The sequence below is a fragment of the Nilaparvata lugens genome, chromosome 1 (genome assembly GCF_014356525.2).
Source record: "Nilaparvata lugens isolate BPH chromosome 1, ASM1435652v1, whole genome shotgun sequence".
Taxonomy (NCBI): domain Eukaryota; kingdom Metazoa; phylum Arthropoda; class Insecta; order Hemiptera; family Delphacidae; genus Nilaparvata; species Nilaparvata lugens.
Genome location: NC_052504.1, coordinates 40037703 through 40060698, shown reverse-complemented (window position 1 = coordinate 40060698; position 22996 = coordinate 40037703). Strand labels below are relative to the sequence as shown.

Genomic DNA, 22996 nt, shown 5'->3' with positions numbered 1-22996 from the left:
AGTAAAAAATAATAAAGCGCCTGGTGAAGATCAGATCCCATTCGAGTATTATAAAAATGCACCTGATAACTTTCTAAACAAATTGCTGAATGTCTACAATTCTATATTTACATCAGGTAGAGTCCCACATAGCTTTAAGTCGTCAATAATTTTTCCCCTTTTCAAGAAGGGTGAGTGCGATGTAGTAGCTAATTTCAGAGGCATTAGTTTTTTATCAACATTTTTCAAAATATTTGCAGGGTTGATTCTTAATAGACTCAACTGCTGGGTGGAGGAAGATAAAATCTTGAACGAGTTTCAGGCTGGCTTTCGTAAGGGGTACTCGACCATTGATAATATATTCGCCCTAACATCCATCATTAGTCTGCGGCTGGCTGAAAAAAGGGGTAAACTATATTGTTTTTTTGTGGATTACTCTGCCGCGTTCGACTCAATTGATAGGAATGCACTATTTTATAAGCTTAGTCTCTTAGGTCTCTCAACAAGGACATTGAATATTTTGAGGGCATTGAATGAAGGCACAACTTCTAGTGTATGGTGTACTGCCAATGGGGGTCTCTCCCAACGTTTTGAAACGAAGTCAGGCTTGAGGCAAGGTTGTTTGTTGAGCCCGTTGCTTTTTTCCTATTTATGAATGACTTACATGATGAATTAGGGGGAGGATTAATAATAGGTGGTAAGAGGATTAGGGTTTTATTGTATGCCGATGACATAGCTTTGATTTCGGACTCGCCAGTGGGACTCCAGTACATGATAAACAATTTAGAGCGTTACTGTGAAGGTGGAATTTAAGAGTTAATTTAGATAAGTCAAAAGTAATGGTTTTTAGGAACGGGGGAAAATGGCTAGGAGCGAGAAATGGACATATAAAAATGAGCAGATAGAGTGTGTCAACAGGTATAAATATCTGGGGGTAGTTCTAACTCCAACCTTGAATTTTGAAGCTCAAGTGAGTGATAAATTAGACAAGGCAAAATTAGCATTGAATGTGGCATGGAAAGGTATTTTAAATAGTAGTAGTGTAGATTTTTCAGCCAAATATAAGTTGTTCAAAGCTTGTGCAAGGGCGATCTTGTGTTATGGAGCACAGGTGTGGGGTTTTAGACAATTTGATAGTGTAGAAAAGTTGCAGCGCCTTTTCATCAAGAAGATTTTTGCACTTCCAATAAATACACCGAATTATATGTTGTTTATTGAAACTCAACTAACACCTCTATTCGAATATTGCCTTAGACTCCATTACAATTATATTCTAAGAGTTATGAAAATGAAAGATGAAAGGCTCCCTAAATTCCTGGCTCAACAAGTTATTCAAAAGAAATGTTTCTGGTTCAAAGAGTGGAAGAAATTAAGTAATCAAATTGGTATAAATTATGAGTACGAAGTTAATTGGGATGACTCATTTAAAAGAATAATCACAGGTTTGAACAAGATGCATAGGGAAATTTTTTTGCGGGATGCTCAAGATGGGCGTTTCCACACATGGTACAAAACTCTCAATTTGGAACTGGGTGACAAAAATTATATAAAAAATTATAATTATGAAATGTGGGTCATGAGGTGAATACTTAAAGCAAGGGGTGAACTGATCCATTTAAACTACAAGCCATGGGTTGCTGATGGGAATTATGTTTGCTCCATGTGTAATCTGAAAGAAATTGAGGATATTTATCATTTCATAGCTCGATGTCCTTGTTTAAGAGAATGGAGAAGAAAATGGTTTGGAATTGGGGAGCTATCAAGGGATGATTTCGTTTCTTTTATGAATGGAAGAGATTGGATAGGGTTGGCCTCCTACTGTAGAGATGCCTGGCGTTATAGGCGATTACTTACACAGGAGTTTAACTGGTAACTTAGTATAATAAACTGAAACTTATTTATTGAATCTGAGTTGGGTAGAAGTATCGTGTTATAATATAATACAATATAGGTTATTCGAATATTCTCAGGAGGACATCATAGGAAGACGAAATGAAAGGGAATATTAATTCTATGTTATGATTTCCCAACTGCTGACAGTTATTATCATAATATAAAAAGTATAGCTTTCTTTTTATAAAATTAATGGATTTTGTTTAGAATGTAGGTTACTATTAAAACTAATTTATGGAATATTCACTTTATTGAATTCAACATTATTGATTTATTTTGTTTCTAAGGTTGTTTTTTCTGTTTTTGTTTCACTATTTAAAAGAACATTCTGCATAGCTTTGATTTATGTAATAATAGTATTATTGGGTTTTACCGACTTTCCGGCTGACGATTGTTTAATCAAGCCGTATAAATGTGTGTTTTCTCATTCATTGTATGTTGCAAATTTGAAGATTAAAGCATTATTTCTATTCTATTCTATTCACACACATTTTTCAATAAATAGTTCATACGAACTACAGTAATTCAAGAATCCATTCATAACTCACCAATTTGTAAAGAAATGGAAGCTTGCTTCCAAGGCTTCTGCCAATGAAGCATCATCTGACTGCCCATATTCCTTGATAATGTCATCACTAGCTAAAACGGTCAAATATAATACAAAATTATAAATTAATACAATCAACCCTAACTTCAACATTTCATTACCGAATATTCATCATCAGAGGATGGCTTAATATAATAAATTATACACTTTAGTGAAGGCCGATTTTTCATTCTACTATCTAATATCCAATTTCTTGATTAAGGATCAGGACATTGCTGGGTAGGACAAGTCAAAAAACAGAATGGTCAAATAGACCACACAGTGTATTCAATGACGATAGCAATGCCGATGAATATTTTCAACAATGAGTATCTTCATTATAAAAGCCAATTATTCCGTTTAACTCCTATCAATAAGCCACTAAGACATGGAAGACTTGAAGACATTCACTGACTGAGCGCACCCTCACTGACTCTGGTAAGAGGCAGAACATCTCCAGTGCCAGCAAAGGGAAACAGTCCATCACCTTTGACAAACGACATTGTGGAACGTACAAATTTGTCCTCTGAGGGTTGTACGAGTGCAATTGCGTTCTTCGCTGTAGCGTTCATATGTTGCACCATATAGCAGGGAAGCCAGGATGTAGTATCCACACAACATGTGGATTTCCAATCTGCGGAAGATGAGCTGGGAATGTGCATCATACTTGCTAAATGTAATGATTCTATGTGCTGTCTTTTGGAACAGAAGAATGTCTTTGGTATGTAGTGAATGGCCCCCGATCAGGATACCGTATAGGATGGAGCTACCAAAAGCTACATGGTATAACAAGTGCTCAATTCTCAGAAGTCCTCTCAATTTCCTTATTAGATGTACATGACTCTCGACAACTTCTTATACAGTACAAGAATATTATGTTATTTATTATGTGTTGAATCCAATGTTCTATTGCAGTCAATGTTGAATCCAAGGATGCAACAGGAAACAGGTGCCTGTTTTGCCAAAAACCTATATGGCCTAAGAGTAGGCATAAGTCTTCAAGTCACAGATCATCAGTCATAATCAGGATCACCTTTGGGTCCAAGCACTGATTCCTCTCGCACACCTTCAGGCACATGCTTCTCCTTTGAAGTAACGCCCATCAGTGGGACAACCTGTTTATGGTCCAGCAAATCATACTGGATTCGTTAAAGATATAACTTGGTCGGTTTTCGAATGCATAGAAAATGGAAAATAAGAACTCTTTTATACAATCGGAAGTTTTTAAACTTACAAATGATCATTTCGTTTATCCTTTTCAGTCTTTCAACACTGCATAACGCGAGCGGCAGAAGCAGTGCTATATTTTGCCTATAGCTAGTAGCATCTCTTTTCCCAGTGCCGAAAAGGATTATGCCAAAAATAATTTTTCGGGCTTCTTTGATCGATTTCTGAATTGACTTTTTTATATTCTGTAAAAAACAGTATATGAGTAACACATTATTAAAAGAGAAAGTATGCTGATTTAACAACAAAAATATTGCATTCGCAAATGGGACAGTAAATGTTTGTTGGATGTGGTGTCCACAATAAGTTACGAGCAGTCACAAGTCACATCTTGTAACCAGAGCCGGATCTACAGTAATCAGTTGGGAGTACAAGCTGGTCTATTGCCAAACCGCCCACGCCCCTACCCCACCCAAGATATTCTAAGCTAAACTATCAAGATACTTTGCAATGTAGGAAAAAATCAAATCCTATATGAATTGGCTACTTGAAAATTCAGGGAAAATTCAAAAATCGTCCATCTTGAGCGTATTTCAGGAAAAGTTTTTAAATACGTGCAGAGGTCTAGAGGTTCACAAATAAAAATCTATTAACTGAATTGATGAATTCAGTTAAACTTTTGTAGTAAAAATAATAAATTATTTTAATTCGAAATTATTTTTTGAAATTATACAGAGTTGATTTATTGTATTTCCAAGGCTTGAGCTGCATCAAACTAAACCTATTCATTAGGCTATTCATGATAGCGTCTCTTCACATGCCAAACACATTTTCGTAATCTTAATAAGCTAAACCCAGGCAAGGCTACTTGTTTTTTTTTCTATTGGTCAATACTATAGCCATCTAGTCTAAAGACTAATGAGCTAATTTTTTCTATCCTAAATTACTACTTGAAAAATTGAACAGTGAATTTCTCATTAGAAACTCTTACTGCTATTGTTTAATTAATATGTACACTTATTGACTGCACTATAGAAGCTAGATTCACTCAATCACTGCTCTGCTCTTTCACTGGACACTACTTGAACAAGCACTACACTAGTTCAAACGGTTTCCTCTTTTTGAGCCTCCGCACCAACCCTCCATTGTCTAGCAGCTGGATCGCCTCGACGTTGTCATGTTGGTGCAGTCGCCCCTCGTGCCTCTCCGCATGCCTCTGGATCTCGGTGGACACCAGATCGACGTGAAGGTCTCTATGAAGATCGCTGTTCCTGACATACCAAGGAGCATCCACAATGTTCCTTAGCACTTTGTTTTGAAAACGTTGAATGACATTGATGTTGCTTTCTTTGGTACACCCCCAAAGTTGTATACCATACGTCCATACTGGCTTTAATATCTGTTTGTACAGAAGTACTTTGTTTCGGATTGAAAGGACGGAGTTTCTTCCGATCAGCCAATACAGCTTCTTATATTTGATTCCAAGCTCTTCTCTCTTCTTCTTGACATGGGCCTTCCAGCGAAGCTTTGCGTCCAAGGTCATACCTAGATACTTGGCATCATTAGCATATGGTACAACTTGGTTGTTGATAGTTATTGGTATGGGCAGGTCCTTCTTATTGGTAAAATTGATGTGAATCGACTTTGTTTCATTCAATTTCATTCTCCACTTTCTAGTCCAATCTTGAATTTTGTTGATGGATCTCTGTAGTTTCTCTGTTGCAATATGTATATTACTGTCTACTGATAATATGGCTGTGTCGTCTGCAAATGTTGCTGTAGTATTCTCATCAAGGCTGGGAATATCGCTGGTATAGAGTAGGTAAAGAACTGGTCCCAGAACACTGCCTTGAGGAACTCCTGCTTTAATTTCCTTCAAATCAGAATATGAACTTTCATGCCTGACCCTAAAGTATCTGTCAGTGAGATAGGATTGTAATATATCTGTATATTGCTTTGGTAGCACTTTTTTGAGCTTGAAAATGAGACCTTCATGCCATACTTTATCAAAAGCTTGCCCTATATCAAGGAAAGCTGCTGAACAAACTTTTTTCTCTTCTAAGCACTTCTCTATTACATTTATAATCCGATGCACTTGATCTATTGTTGAGTGTTTCACTCTGAAGCCAAATTGGTGATTTGGAATTATGTGCTGTCTCTCAATAATTGGTTTTAGCCTACTAAGTAAAATCCTTTCAAACAACTTGGATAGGACCGGTAACAATGATATTGGCCTATATGATGATACTTCATGTGGCTCTTTACCTGGCTTCAGTAGCATTATAACCTCTGCTACTTTCCATATTCCTGGTACGAATTTTAGTCTGAAAGAAGCATTCAAAATGTTTGTTAATTTCACTATTGCTTTCCTTGGTAGGTGTTTGAGGACTGAGCCGGTTATCATGTCAAATCCAGGGGTTTTTTTGTTATTCAGATTTCTTATTTCTCTTTTCACTTCTTCTACTGTGACACGCATTATTTCTTGATTCGGCTGTAAGATATTCTCATCCGCTTCTAAAGTTTCGTCTTCACCTGAGTTGATTGGCTGGAAAACGTTTACAAGATGATCCGCAAATGTCTGTGCCTTTTCATCACTACTCCTCGCCCATTGTCTGTCCTGCTTTCTGAGAGGAGGAGATTGTTGAATGGTTCGTTTTATTTTTTTAGCTGCCTTCCAGAGTGAGTAGTCCGTGCTGCATTCTGCTGTCAAGTTTCTCAAGTAACTATTAATTGATTCTTCCTTGATACATTGAATCTCTCTCCTTAGTTCTTGAGTTAAATTGTTCAAAACTCTTTTGTCTTGGGGGGAACGTGATTGCTGCCATCTCCTTCTAGCTCTTCGTTTTTCAACAATCAATTCTCTGATTTCCGCAGGGTAATTATTTCCAGTGGTTCTTCTTCTGATTTGTGGGGTATTACACCATGCTGCCTGTTGGATATCAGTCACAAACTTCTCCAACTCCCGATCAATATGTTCTTCGTTCCTTAATGGTGAGTTCAATTCTATTCTTTCCTCCAGCATCTGTTGGAAGCCATCCCAATCAGTGCGGCTATTTGCTAACGCTGGACAAGTATTTTCCTTCCGTAGAATTGAATCACTCAGAGTCATAATGATGGGTGAGTGGTCGGAATTAAGGTCGAAACTATCCTCTAAATGCAAATAATTAACTGATATATTTTTTGTCAGGAAGAAATCTATGAGATCTGGGATTTTCCTCGTATCGGTGGGCCAGTAGGTTGGTTTACCAGTTGAAAGAGCTTCGCACCTCATCTCTTTCATTGCTTCGAAGAGCTGTCTTCCCTTGTGAGTTGTTAAGCGCGATCCCCAATGCACGTGCTTTGCATTGAAATCACCACCAAGAATGAATTTTTCTCCTAACATATCAAGCAATGTCGAATACTCCTCTCTTCTGATGGAATATCTGGGAGGACAGTAAATAGCTGCAACAACAAAGTTATAATTTACTGCTTGAACTGCTACACCTATCAATTGAATTCTATCACTTTCATGTTTCACTTCTTCATGATGTTGTAGATTGTCTCTGATAATGATGGCACTCCCACCCCTCGCGACATTGCTGGGATGTAAAGCATGATAGATCTTAAAGCCTTTGAATTTGATAAACGATTGATTTGTAAAGTGAGTTTCAGATATAAGACATATATCTATTTTTTCTATGTCTAGAACTGCTTCTAACTCCTGTTGCCGTTGTAACAATCCATTCGCGTTCCATTCCATTATTTTTAGTGAATGAATCATTTGAATTTCAGTAGTCTACTCTGTTCTAACTTCTGAAATTTAGATTGTAGTGAGGTGATTATTTGCTCTTGTCTATCCAGTTTTGCCAAGATTAGCTGCAAAATATTATTGGTGCCTTCTTCTACTTCACTTTTTGGCTCTTCCAATTTCGATCTATTTTCTTTTGAGACAATCTGGGCGAAAGTCAATTTCTTAACTGCACTACCATTGTTTAGATTGTGAGCTTCTGTATTTTCCGTGATTTTTGGTGGGATATTTTGAATGATTTTCTTTCGTGAATCTGCAATAGTTTTTGTTTTAGTAGAATTCCTGATTTTTTGCAATTCGATTGCAACAGTGCAACCTCGATAGCTGGCTGGATGTGCTTCACCGCAATGAATACATTTTGGTAGAGCATCGTTGGGTTTCGAACATTCCTTTGTTTGGTGTTTACCTGCACACTTAACACACCTAGGCTCCTTGTTACAATATTTTTGAGTGTGGCCGTATGCTTGGCAACGTTTGCATTGCGGTATCAGATTGGCCTTCTTCAATGCTTCAACTTCCACTCTACAGCCAAGTATATTTTTCAATTCAAATACTGTTTTTATATCTTCTTCCGCGCTGAATGATACCATGAACATATCTAATGGTTCTCTTGTCTTCCACCTCAGCTTGTTTACAACTTCTAGAACTTTCAATCCTCTTACTTTCAAATCTTCCAGAATCATTTCTGTACTACAAGAGTGATGAAGCTTTTTAATCATCACTCTTATTGGTCTCGACTGTTTATCTTCATAGGAGTGCCAGTTGAGCCCATCTTTAATCAATTCTCTGGTAATATTCCGATAAGTTTCCGAATCAACTGCATTTACTTTAAATGTTTCTTTACTTAACAGTTTAATCCTAAATTTGTCAGCTGGTGACACTTTTTTCAAACTCGTAAGAAGTACATGATTCTTAATACCATCCACAATGATTGGCGGTGGTGGCATTTCTTTATTCTTCCTCTTCTCCTCCTCACTGATTGGTTTTTCCACAAGAGTGATTTTATTATTCAAATTTTGTTGCTTCTTTTTTGCAGACTCATTTTTGATTTCTGGCGATGGGGTGCTAAGCTTCCTCTTCTTGGTACCCAGCTTAGTACGAGTTCTGATCCATTCAGTTTCTTTAGCCAATTCTTCTTCATTTGTCGAGTAGTTCTCGGTTGCTGAGCTAGTAGGCTGTGGGCTATGGATCTTTTTCTCAATATTGAGAAATCTTTTTTCCAAATCCTGCATTTTTTGCAAGAGTTCGGCGTTGCTTCTCTCTAGCTCCTTCCTCTTCTCATCAGATTCCTTCCAGGCGATGAAAAGTACCTGCTCGGCTGAAGATTTGAGTTTATTTGCTTTTATGTATTGATCCGGTGAACACTGTATTTCTGGTGTATTTGCCATGTTGTTGGTGTCCATGCTCTCGTTAGTGGCTTCCCTTTCTTCTTGCTCTGATGCAGGAAAACTTGGTGGCTTCACTAAGTCGGACATAGTGCGATTTCGCTACCATACATTTCAAACAGCACTCGTAATCAACACTCACGCACACGGAAACGCGAACGGAGCTATATTACCGCCGCGAAAAGCAGGTCGCTTTGCTTGCATAAAATACCGCGGTTGACGACCGATACTCGATGCAATATTTTTGTTCCACTTTTAATCGCGAACAAACTGCTGACTCACTACTTCTACACTACACTATTACTACTCCGCTATACGTCCGTTCTCTACGAGTTCTAGCGCAATACTGTGACTTGTTTTTTGAGAATTTTTTTTAATTTATCACAAAATGATACCAGACAGCATACATTTTTATAATGTTATAATATAAAGACAACCTTATCTATATGGCTTGTAATGTCATCAGCAAGAAAAGTGCCTTCAATTTATTTTTTTTACAAAATGTGATACAGTATTTTATTTATTTTGTGATAGTTCGTTTTCCCGACTAATTTCAACAGAAATTTCAAATACCTAAGAATCACAACATATCAAGTTACATAAAACTTTAATGAATTAATGAAAAACCTAGAGTATTAGTTGTAAGGTATGAGTCTAAATGAAGCAATCAACTATGGCCTATTTGAATTTTTAAGCTTCTTTTACACCAAAGTTGTCGACAGAATTTTGTCTAAAAATATTTTTATACAAACAAGTCGTCAATTTTCTTGTGGAAAAAGTTTTTGTTTAAAAATGTTAATCAAAGGTCTTTGTTGAGAACAAGAATTGCCAAATAGCACGACAACATGTTCTAAGATTGTGGAAACAAATTGCAGCAATTGAATGAGGCTGGTATAATTTAGTATATGGGCCGCGGAATCTAGCATTGAAACCTACATAGATCGATAGAGGAAGTCAAGACGAGTTCAACCATGAATCACATTGTTGTTGATTTTCAAGGATTAGCTGAACAAACATGGTGGAAAGCTGACATTTTTATATCGATTTTTATTTATTATAATTTCTTTTATAACTACAATACGTTTTAGAATAATGCAATTTTATGTAAAATTTGACGAGGAATCCACTGGAACCGGTTTCAGGTTCGTAACTTCAGTAGTTTTTGAGATATTGCAGAAAAATGTGCAGAAAAGTGCAAATTTTTGCTTTATAAGAGGTTAACCTGTTTTCATGGTGATTGATAGGTATTTTAAACTATTGGATTTAGTCGAATGATAAATTCTAAAGAGAAAATGTTCAATCACTTGATAGCATAAACTCAAAATTGTTCAAGATATTTGGTCAAATAAAAATATTGCAACTCCATTTTTTGCTACCAAGGGAAAGCTAATGTTGGGAGAAGCTTAGATTAAGGAAAGCTTAGGTTAGGGATAGCATAGATCACGAAAAAGCTTAGGTTACAAACATCTTAGGTTAGGAAAAGCATAGATTGGGAATAGCTTAGGTTAGGATTAGCTCGGGTCAGGAAATATTTAGGTTAGGGAAAGCTTAGGTTAGGTGAAGCTTAGGTTAGGGAAAGCTTAGGACAGGAAAAGCTTGGGTTAGGGGAGGCTTAGGTTAGGGAAAGCTTAGGTTAGGAGACTTTAGGTTAGAAAAAAGTTTTTGTTTGAGGAAAGCTTAGGTTTGGAAAACTTGGGTTAGGAAAGGCTTGGGTAGGGTAAAGCTTAGGTTTGGAGAAACTTTGGTTAGGAAAAGTTCAGGTTAGAGGAAGCTTAGGTTGGGAAATCTTAGGTTATTAGAGTCTAGGTTGGAAGAAACTTAGGTTAGGGAAAGCTCAGGTTAGGAAAAGCTTAGGTTAGGAAAAATGTAGGTTAGGAAAGCTTAGGTTAGAAAAGCTTAGATTGGGAAAAGCTTAGGTTGGGAGAGATTAGGTTAGGATAAGCTTAGGCTAGAAAAAACTTAGGTTAGGGAAAGCTTAGGTTGAGTAAAGCTCAAGTTTGGAGAAAATTTGGATAGGAAAATTAGGTTAGGAAAAGTTTAGGTTAGGGGAAACTTAGATTATGAAATCTTAGGTTATTAGAGTTTAGGTTAGGAAAAAACCTAGGTTAGGGGAAGCTCAGGTTAGGAAAGGCTTAGGTTAGGAAAAGCTCTTTGCAATTTATCATTCTACTAAATCCAATAGTTTAAAATACCTATTAATCACAATGAAAACAAGTTAACCTCTTTTAAAGCAAAAAAATTGCACTTTTCTACACATTTTTCGCAATATCTCAAAAACTACTGAAGTTACAAACCTGAAATTAGTTTCATTGAATTCCGCGTTAAATTTTACATAAGATTGCACCATTTTAAACCCTATTGTAACCATAAAAAAAATTAAAATCGATATAAAAATTTCAACTTTCCGCCATGTTTGTTCAGCTAATCCTTGGAAATCGACAACAATGTTAAACATGGTTGATTTCGTCTGACCTCCTCTATCGATCTATGTAGGTCTCAATGCAAGATTCCGCGGCCCATAAACTAAAGTGCCCCCTTCAATCTCAACATCATCAACTCATCTCAATAGTAATAATTAGAAGTTACAGAAATCTTTCCAAACAGAAAGGAATGAACACGAGAAAAGCTTACCAATAAACAATGTTTGAAAAACCCACATTTGTGCATGGATTTACGGAAATCAATGAGGAATATTGTGCTTTCTTTCCCTCGGTGCTCAAATAATTGATCCTCTTGCTCATCATCACTAGCATCAATTATGGAATCAAAAGATGCCATGATAAATAGACCTATTCAGTGTTTCTCGATCTGCAAAATTCAATTAGGCTACCTGAAATTAACTATTATATTGGTATAGTATTCTATATAGCAAATATGTAAAAGCAGTGTTGAATAAATACTGAATATTATCTTAAAGAAATATACGATAATACCCAAGTTATAGACAATGATTTAGTATTGTGAAGAATGTTTGAGATTTAACATTAAACACAAAACAAAACTGGAATTGATACTCCATCCAGATAATTATTCTTACAAGCTAGAACTTGGATGCCGGTAGTGGCAGGCACTAAAGAAACATTTTTCCGAATGGCTACTGTAAAATGAATTAACCATACCTCAACAAATTCGAGTAAGATATATTATTGAATAATTTACAAATTAGAAAAAAACAATAATAACCTTATTACCTTATTATTCACAATAAGGATTAGGTAAAACTATCATAAAATTAGGATTTATGAAAACTTATAAGGTTATAATTTGATATTTAAGGTTATGTTTATCATAATTTATATCAGTGCCTACTAAAGATCTACATGGCCAGAACATACAGCCGATCAGCTGTTCAAAAGCGCACACTTCAACCCGTGTTTACATTGAAATCCCTATGTCGAGTGGAATTTTTCATGAATAAACGCTAATAATTCAACTGATAACTACTTTTTCGAAAAAAGGGTTTTCATTTTATTTTACCAATACAATTTTTGTCCTTCATCATGAATTTCAAGGGTAGTAATCATCGAGTTCTCTTAATACTCTTAGTTATTGGTTAACCAATTTGTAGGTTAGCCTTGTTTAAAATTAGCTTTTTCAAATTCAAACACGTATTTCAATTATTGTCAAAAAATATAGTGTAAAGTTGAATTGCTTGAGCTTTGAATTAGGTCTACCTATTTTTATTTTTCAATTTTGATTACAGTATTGCTCAATTTCTACGAGAGGAATTACAATCACGGCTTTTGTAGTATGCTAATATTTATAGCTTTATTAGATTTAAGGAATTTTTAGATAAAACATGATTTTTTTGAAAATGTAAATAGGTAGGCTATCACTCATTTTATTATATAAGTCACTATTGGAATAACAATTCTCGGTTACCGGTACTTATGAGACTGCATTTCTCAGTTGAATTATTTATTGAAGTTGTCTAAGGAGTACCACTCATCAAGAAGGCATTGATGTTTTGCGCACCATAAACTATGCCATGAGAGCGCAGCAGAGTAGTTGGGTCTAGTGGTAGGTTGGGTCAGATGTCAATTGGGTCAGATGGTTTTGTGATGTTTATAATATTGGGGCAAATGGTAAATTGGGTCAGATGTCTATTGGGTCAAGTGGTTTCGCGGCTTTTCTCGATTTTAAAAAATTGGGTCAAGTGGTAGGTTGGGTCAAATGGGAATTGGGTCAGTTGGTATGCACCCTCTTTCAACTCATGTTACTTTGATAGTAATCATAATCTAACAGGCTGGCTACAACAGCAGCTGTTCCCTATATGTCTGACAACATCAGCATATCTGACTCATTGTAAATGTATTTTATGTTACTTTGATAGTAATCATAACCTAACAGGCTGGCTACAACAGCAGCTGTTCCCTATATGTCTGACAACATCAGCATATCTGACTCATTGTAAATGTATTTTATGTTACTTTGATAGTAATCATAATCTAACAGGCTGGCTACAACAGCAGCTGTTCCCTATATGTCTGACAACATCAGCATATCTGACTCATTGTAAATGTATTTTATGTTACTTTGATAGTAATCATAACCTAACAGGCTGGCTACAACAGCAGCTGTTCCCTATATGTCTGACAACATCAGCATATCTGACTCATTGTAAATGTATTTTATGTTACTTTGATAGTAATCATAATCTAACAGGCTGGCTACAACAGCAGCTGTTCCCTATATGTCTGACAACATCAGCATATCTGACTCATTGTAAATGTATTTTATGTTACTTTGATAGTAATCATAATCTAACAGGCTGGCTACAACAGCAGCTGTTCCCTATATGTCTGACAACATCAGCATATCTGACTCATTGTAAATGTATTTTATGTTACTTTGATAGTAATCATAATCTAACAGGCTGGCTACAACAGCAGCTGTTCCCTATATGTCTGACAACATCAGCATATCTGACTCATTGTAAATGTATTTTATGTTACTTTGATAGTAATCATAATCTAACAGGCTGGCTACAACAGCAGCTGTTCCCTATATGTCTGACAACATCAGCATATCTGACTCATTGTAAATGTATTTTATGTTACTTTGATAGTAATCATAACCTAACAGGCTGGCTACAACAGCAGCTGTTCCCTATATGTCTGACAACATCAGCATATCTGACTCATTGTAAATGTATTTTATGTTACTTTGATAGTAATCATAACCTAACAGGCTGGCTACAACAGCAGCTGTTCCCTATATGTCTGACAACATCAGCATATCTGACTCATTGTAAATGTATTTTATGTTACTTTGATAGTAATCATAACCTAACAGGCTGGCTACAACAGCAGCTTGGTATCAACTCTGGCCGACCAACTCACGGATAGCATCACTGACATTGTCTCTGCTAAAGTCGAACAAAAATTAGAGGCTAGGCTGCTTGCAGTTGAAAACGAATTAACTGCAATGAAGGCTTCCAACGAGAAAAAGGAAAGGAAGTTGGAAACTCGCATCGATGGTCTAGCCCAATACCAGCGCCGAAACAACCTCCGTATATTTGGGGTGACCGAGTCGGCGAATGAAGATGTTCTGGAGGTGGTGTCCTCACTGTTCAGGGATCGACTTGGCATTCAGGACTTCAACCCGAATCTCATAGACCGTTGTCACCGGGTTGGTCGCGAGCGGCCTCCATCCAGTCAGCAGCCGGCAAGGATGCCTCGAGCGATACTTGTAAAGTTTGTGAGCTACCAGACAAGGCGTTGCGTGATCTCAAAGAGACAGAAGCTGAGAGGAACTCCTGTCACTATCAAGGAAGACCTCACGCGTCAAAGGTACGAGTTCTGCAGGGAGGTGGCTGAGAGGGTGGGCTGGAAGAATGTGTGGACAATGGATGGACGAGTGCTCTGGAGGGAAGGTGACAGGGTCTTCTCAGGAGAATCAGTGTAAGTGCTTTATCAATTCAATCACAACTATTGACTTATAAATGGTTGCACTGTTATGTAAACGGTAGTGAGGAACGAAATAAATAAGGAAAAACTCAACTGTTATCTATTTCTTCGTTTATAAGAAAAATTGAATATTGATTGATTAGAGTTGTTGAAGACTCTGGACTTTTTTTTTTTTTTTAATTGAAGTTTTAAATTGATTTGATAGTCTTTTTTGTGTTTTCTCTTCACATTGCTTTTTATTTTTATCACCATTATTTAAGTTATTGTTTCTGCCATTAAGCTCTTATAATCATGAATATGCGTACTTATGTACCTTTTATTATTTTGTATTGGAATTGTTGATCAGAATAATTTTCGAATGATGAGACTGTGAGTTGAAAGCTTCATTGATGACACAAGATGAGTGTCGATTAAATTCAATTGAATCATAATTCAAAACAGGATTGTTAAATGTGGATAGGTCTACCTATCTTACCTATCTTAATTGTACCGTAGCAGCTCTTTCTTTTTTTTTTTTTTTTTTTTTTTAGTGATAACAATTATTGCTCAAAACCTATATTATTGCACATTTAGATAAGCGGGAGCCCGCGTCAAATTTACACTATAATCTTATCTTTTAATCCATTCTCATTTCTTATCATAAATATTATTATTTTAAAGTCATCCAGCAGTTCGTGAAAAAATCTAACTATCATTTATTAACTTGTCACTTTTATCCTCTAAATGTCTGATTACATCTCTTTAATGCAGACTTCAATGAAAGGCGACAACTCCTCCTTAAAAATATGTCATGCAAACATTCAATCTTTGCCAGCGCATTTTGACTTTTTTAAAATCATGTTATCTTCAGTTCCTCTAGATATTGTAGTATTGAGTGAGTCTTGGCTTAAACCTAGTTTGCAGTCCTCAGCTTTTGCTATTCCTGAATATTCACTATTTAGAAACGACAGAATTAATAAGGGTGGTGGGGGAGTAGCTATCTATGTAAGATCCTCTTTTGTGGCTCGAGTTATAGTGTGTTCGGAGCCGGTGTACTCTCATTCTCCCGAATTCCTCCTCCTTGAGGTGAGAGTGGGTGGCGAGTCTGTTTTGGTCGCTGGTGTTTATCGCCCGCCAAGGGCAGGTAGTTTCCACACATTCGAGGATGCATTAGCTGGAGTTATGCATAGATACAACCACATAATTATTGTTGGCGACTTCAATGCTGATCTGATTAAAGATTCTCCTGAAGCAAGACAGATTAAAGCTTTTGCTGACACATTCAACTTCACAATTTTACCTAGTGGTCCGACATTCCATACAGCAACATGTGATTCACTTCTCGACCTAGCAATTGTAAGTGATTATTCTAGTGTTATTACAAATGGACAAGCTCGATGTAACGATTTTTCAGCACATGATATAATATATTTTAACTACAGTCTGAAGCATGAAACCAATTACAATAAAACATTTGAATATCGAGACTTCCGTAACTTTGATTTAGATTCGTGTCTGGAAGCTGCAGTGCGTCTCCCATGGCACAACATTTTGAATACAACAGATATTGACGATAAGATCAACACTTTTAATTCATTTATTTTTTCCATTTTTGATGATTTTGCGCCTGTTAAATCAGTAACAATAAAAAGTAAACTGTGTCCCTGGATAACAAGTGATATAATACGGATTAGGAAGGAGAGAGACAGGGCAAGGCGTCTGTATCTCCGAACGCATAGAGAGTCTGACTTAGCCCGCTTCAAAAGTTTGCGAAACAAAGTCAAGTCTATGTGTAGGAACTCCAAGTTAAGATATTTCCATACTCAGTTCGAAAGTGGCGGAAACGCCTCGGTACTTTGGTCAAGATTGAGAAATTTAGGAGCTGCGCCTGTTAAGAGTGCATCAGGAGGGCTGGCGGTCTCACCTAGCGACTTGAATAGATTCTTTTGCACTCCTCATCTACCATCAGGTCTCCCTGATTACCGAACAATTTCTCAAATGATAAATTTGTCGAATCCTCGAATTCATGATGATCAGTTCCATTTTTCTCACGTGACTCCTAATCATATTGCTTACACTATATCAAATATGAATAAGAACAGCAAGGGTATTGATATGATTCCAATCTCGTTCTATAAAAAAATAATGCCAGTTCTTTTACCATCAATTACGCATATATTTAATTTCTCTCTTCAAATGGGTATTTTCCCGAATTTGTGGAAGTATTCCATTATAAGACCAATCCCAAAGATATCTAATCCTTCCAATCCGTCAGACTTCCGACCCATCAACATACTCTGTTCCATTTCCAAAGCTTTAGAGAGAATTGTTCATGGGCAGTTAACAGCTCATCTCAGTTCAATTAACTATTTCCATAAGTTCCAGTCAGGATTCAGAGCCAATTTCAGCACTTCCACTGCACTCTTGAAGGTTATCGACGATGTAAGATCTGCAATGGATCGAGGCATGCTAACAGCAATGGTTTCTTTTGATTTCAGCAAGGCATTTGATAACATCTCTCATTCGACTCTTATTCATAAATTAAAAAATCATTGTCATCTTTCACCTCTAACACTTTCTTGGTTCTCTTCATATTTGAGGGGTCGGTTCCAGGCTGTCATGGTTCCTGGTGTAACTGAGGTGGACTGGATGCCTGTTTCAGCTGGAGTGCCTCAGGGATCAGTACTTGGACCTCTCCTTTTCTCCATTTACATAAATAACATAACAGAAATCATTGCTCATTCTTCATTCCACCTGTTTGCTGACGATCTAGTGTTTTATAAGCATTTCAAACCGGGTGATTGTGTGGAGGCTGTCACGCGGATGAACCTGGATGTCTCTTCACTCTCTGTGTGGGCCCGATCGCATTGCCTGTCGTTGAATACACAGAAAACGAAATGCACTGTTGTTGGTTCACGAAGACGAATTAGACAAGGAGCGATTGATCTGCCTTCTGTAACCTTGGATGGAGTGGAACTCATATATGATGATAGGATCAAGCTGCTTGGCATGCTGATTGACAACGCACTCACTTGGGAGGATCATGTGAATGCTGTAGTGAGAAAGGTGTTTGCAGGGATGCATCAAATAAAAAGGTTGAGGAGATTTTTGCCGGTGGGAGTGAGGAAGACTCTGGTTCAGGCGCTTATTCTCCCCCATTTCGATTATTGTTCAATGGTGTACAATGGTGTTTCTGGAGAGCTCAATGGCAGGCTTCAAAGGGCATTAAACTATGCTCTGCGATTCATTTTTGATGCTCGATGGAATGACCACGTAACACCCCTGTACAGAGAACTTGATTGGCTAAAATTAGAGCAGAGACGATTGTATTTCATACTCTGCCAAACCTACAAACTAATTGTGGGAGGTACTGGTCCGGAATATTTGAGAGAAGGACTTGTACTTTTTACTGAGGTTCATCAGAGGGATACTCGGTCTCACCGCTTCTTTCTTCAGATACCTCAACACCGAACGGCAATTTTCGGAGCTTCGTTCTGTGTTACGGCTTCTCGTGAATGGAATGCTCTGCCACTTTATATCATCCTTTCCCCATCCTTATCACTATTCCAAAAGAGAGTGCACCGACACATAGCTCTTGCTTCTGGGTATTGACTTATGGCTGGTATCGAGGAGAAGTTGTATTCCTTTTTTTTTTTTTTTTTTTTTTTTTTTTTTTTTTTTTTTATAATTACTTACTTATGAAATGTAGATAATGATTTTTGCATGGGTTCACGAACTGCTTGACTTTTTTTTTTTTTTTTTCCTTCTCATTTTTCTATTCCTATCTTGTCTTTGAAGTAATCTATATTAATTTTTACTGTGCCCATCTATTGTACTTTTAGTTTTACATTAATACTTACCGTATAGTTTATTCATGTACAGTGCTATTTTGTTTTGTACCACTATGGGTCTTGTTAGACTCAGTGGAAATTGTCATATTGTATAAATAAATAAATAAATAAATAAATAAATAAATAAATAAATAAATAAATAAATAAATAAATAAATAAATAAATAAATAAATAAATAAATAAATAAATAAATAAATAAATAAATAAATAAATAAATAAATAAATAAATAAATAAATAAATAAATAAATAAATAAATAAATAAATAAATAAATAAATAAATAAATAAATAAATAAATAAATAAATAAATAAATAAATAAATAAATAAATAAATAAATAAATAAATAAATAAATAAATAAATAAATAAATAAATAAATAAATAAATAAATAAATAAATAAATAAATAAATAAATAAATAAATAAATAAATAAATAAATAAATAAATAAATAAATAAATAAATAAATAAATAAATAAATAAATAAATAAATAAATAAATAAATAAATAAATAAATAAATAAATAAATAAATAAATAAATAAATAAATAAATAAATAAATAAATAAATAAATAAATAAATAAATAAATAAATAAATAAATAAATAAATAAATAAATAAATAAATAAATAAATAAATAAATAAATAAATAAATAAATAAATAAATAAATAAATAAATAAATAAATAAATAAATAAATAAATAAATAAATAAATAAATAAATAAATAAATAAATAAATAAATAAATAAATAAATAAATAAATAAATAAATAAATAAATAAATAAATAAATAAATAAATAAATAAATAAATAAATAAATAAATAAATAAATAAATAAATAAATAAATAAATAAATAAATAAATAAATAAATAAATAAATAAATAAATAAATAAATAAATAAATAAATAAATAAATAAATAAATAAATAAATAAATAAATAAATAAATAAATAAATAAATAAATAAATAAATAAATAAATAAATAAATAAATAAATAAATAAATAAATAAATAAATAAATAAATAAATAAATAAATAAATAAATAAATAAATAAATAAATAAATAAATAAATAAATAAATAAATAAATAAATAAATAAATAAATAAATAAATAAATAAATTACGGTGTTAAACTATAAGTTACAGTTAATTTTGTAGACCTACCAGGGTATGCTATTTTATAAATTGTAACTCATTCTCTATTAAATGTATACCAGCTATGAATCATATTAAGTCTAAAAAAGCTTTGATAATATATATATGTAATATTTATCCTACACGATTCAAAATCAACACTTTTTTACTTGAAGTTTTGAAAAAATAATGAATTTAGTCTTAAACTCCAGAATAGAGTTGAGCGCACCTGTAAATAGCCTACATCATACTTAAATTCGTTTAAAAAGAAACTAATTTAGATTATCAACAATGTTTTTATAATTTATTGTTGATCAATAACATGATAATTCTTATTTATAAACCATGACTCGGCTAAACTTAATACTTTTGTAAAAGAAGTAAGTTTGAATTTGAATAAGCTATCTTGAAACATGTAACCTACAAATTGGTTAACCAATAACTAAAAATATTAATATAATTCAATGATTACTACCCTTGAAATTTATGATGTAGGTTAAAATTTGTATTGGAAAAATAAAATAACAAGTCATTATTTCAAAAAAGTGATATCAGTTGAATTATTAACGTTTATTCACGAAAAATTCCATTCAACATAGGGTTTTCAATGTAAACACGGGTTGAAGTGTACGCTTTTGAACAGCTGATCACCTGATGGTTCTAACCTTGTAGTTTCGTAAGCAACGTTTAAATTATTTATATTTCCTCTTGGGACCGTAACAGACTGGGTTGATGACAAAGTAGGTCTTTCTTTTGACCGCATTTGTCGACAAACTGGGTCCTCTCCTCCACCATACTCATTACATAGTCCAGCCATCTAAACTGACCCACAGAGAAGTAATAAGAATAAGTAATTAATACCTTCTACTTTGTGTACATTCTGTGTACAGTAAATTGTTCCAGTTCCAATCGTGAATTGTTCCATCACGTGACTAGTGCAAAATGTTTCCATGGAACGCCATTTCAAAATCGTTCATTCAAGCTTTTGGCGCGCACTTATAAAGTTGATTTACACCAAATGTGTCGTTTACTAGCTGCGTAAATGAAGAAGGGCTGTTTTACAAACCTACCATCTAGAAAAGATCCTTTTCTTCCATTACTCTCAAATTTTCTAACGAGAAAAATTCATTTAAGCCTTGTACACACGTCCGTACAGATTCGCGCGAAAAATCGTATGTACACATGCCTCGGCATTTACTGTACGTCCTTGTGGACGCGTTCCACGTATGCCTCGGCATTCAAAAAGCTATCTGATTTGCAGACGTCACGAAGACATGATAGATGTAAATTTTCCACATCATGACAACAATGACGTCATTCCATCATTGAAGATAATATTATTACAAAATGCAGCTGTATCATTTATTTCAATGACTTAAAATCTATATTTATTTCAATGACTAATAAAATCGAAAATAAAACTGAACAAACGATGTTGGTGGGTTGAACGATTGTAGGTTGAAATAAGGAAATAAATTGCTAAATGACATAAGATTGTCAATTCAAACTTTATTAGGATGTCAAAACATTATTTTTTTAATATACTGAATCTAATTCAACTAGTTATCCAAACAAATGATACTATCATGAGGGAAGCAATAACTTTACAAGAATGATTGGCCCTAACTTTGAGATTCTTGGCATTGGGCGATTCATTTGTTGATTTCCAATATCCATTCTGAATCTCTTAAAAAAATCCTACAATAATTCCAGAAGTTTTGATGACCTAATCGAAGCACTTAACACCGTCCTACAAAATTGACAGTCTTCTTTAACGAAATTAGCTATAAATTGAATCAAATACTGAATTGCTGCCCATTTTAAACTAACTCTGCTCATACACATGACAAAACAAGATTCTCCAAAAGATTAGCTCCAAGATTTAACTTTAAGGAATACTAGTTCAAAGTTTGAATAAATCTCTCTATGGATAGCCCAGCTATCTAAAACATATAATATCATATTGAAGATTACAATTTTAATTACCAACTCTGATTGATAACATAAAACGAACACAAGACGATTTGATAGCCACAGTAAGATATGTGAGCTAAACTTTTTTGTAGGAACCCTGTGGAGAAGCTATTTTCACTTAAAGTATGCAGTTCTAAATTTTTTAATCATGATACAAATTATATGCTCCATGCATGTTTCTATTTTAATATTTGACAATCCACATATCCTACAAAATTACAAAAATCCTACAATTTACAATTAGTTATTGGATCACAATTTGATTTGTCATTCTCAACTTAATTCATTGGAATTAGGTTATGACGCCTTCAATGTTTACGTTTTGCCTCACCCGTATGGCAAAAACGCGTCCTCACGTACATTCAATGCTCGCCCGAGGCGCCTTTGAGCACACCAAAATACCGACAGGGTTCCGGTTCGCCCACATGCCTCAGCGAACAGTGTCCAGACGTGCGAATGCAAGCCCATACACGTATGCTCACCCGAGGCAAACGTACGTGTGTACACCGTTGAAAAGTTCTTCCTATACTACAAGAGTTCTTATCTCTACCTTTTGAAAAATCTCTTTATCTCAACTCTTGAATCATATCTCAATGTTCAATTATTCTATTCAATCATCTTAATTACTATAAATGTAAATGACTTGAACCTGATATAAATTGACCTGAACATAATTGTTTTTTTAATGTTTAAATTAGTCTTTTGAGATAAAATTTATACTACCTACACCTATTTTTTCTTCCTCTTCAATTAAAAAAAAATGATTGATTTATTCAAAAATAGTTGAGATACAATATTGTGCAATACAGTATTGTGAGATACAATAGTTAGTCACATATAACAAAAATTACCAATTTCTGTTGTGTTTCAGGGTCAGCTTTAGGAACTCTAATGTTAAATTAATGAAAACTCCCCAGAATAATATCCAATTTCTATTTAATTCATTGATTAATCAATTATTTTGTATTTCAATATCCATGCTTGCCTGCAGTTACCGGTTTCCCCAATCACTTTCGAAGAAGTTGAATTGTTGCCAACATTCATTCGAGCAATCGCTTATTTTGAAATCTTCAATTCGGCCATATCTGAGTCAGCTGTGCTATTGGCTTTATTATTAACAGTTCATTCTTTATTGTTAACATAACCTCATCCTTCATTTTTGAGTCTCACTTCAGTGTGTGTGTGTGTGTGTGTGTGTGTGTGTGTGTGTGTGTGTGTGTGTGTGTGTGTGTGTGTGTGTGTGTGTGTGTGTGTGTGTGTGTGTGTGTGTGTGTGTGTGTGTGTGTGTGTGTGTGTGTGTGTGTGTGTGTGTGGTGTGTGTGTGTGTGTGTGTGTGTGTGTGTGTGTGTGTGTAATATTT

General features: G+C 34.6%; 1 protein-coding gene across 5 annotated transcripts in view; it reads right to left on the bottom strand.

The window, feature by feature from the left end:
- Positions 1-12142, bottom strand: part of LOC111051942 (X-ray repair cross-complementing protein 5) — a 60569-nt gene extending 48427 nt beyond the window's left edge. Inside the window, exons 1-4 of one of the 5 annotated variants that reach the window (XM_039433714.1) lie at positions 11989-12142; positions 11429-11605; positions 3693-3870; positions 2421-2511 (exon numbers count right to left, since the gene is read on the bottom strand). In XM_039433714.1, coding sequence (XP_039289648.1) covers positions 2421-2511; positions 3693-3870; positions 11429-11575 — 416 coding nt within the window. In that variant the 5' untranslated portion in view covers positions 11576-11605; positions 11989-12142. Of the gene's footprint in view, positions 1-2420; positions 2512-3692; positions 3871-11428; positions 11863-11916 lie in introns of those variants that run through there. The other 4 variants (XM_039433706.1, XM_039433721.1, XM_039433730.1 and 1 more) reach the window with 4 other exon arrangements.
- Positions 12143-22996: the final 10854 nt, after the last annotated feature.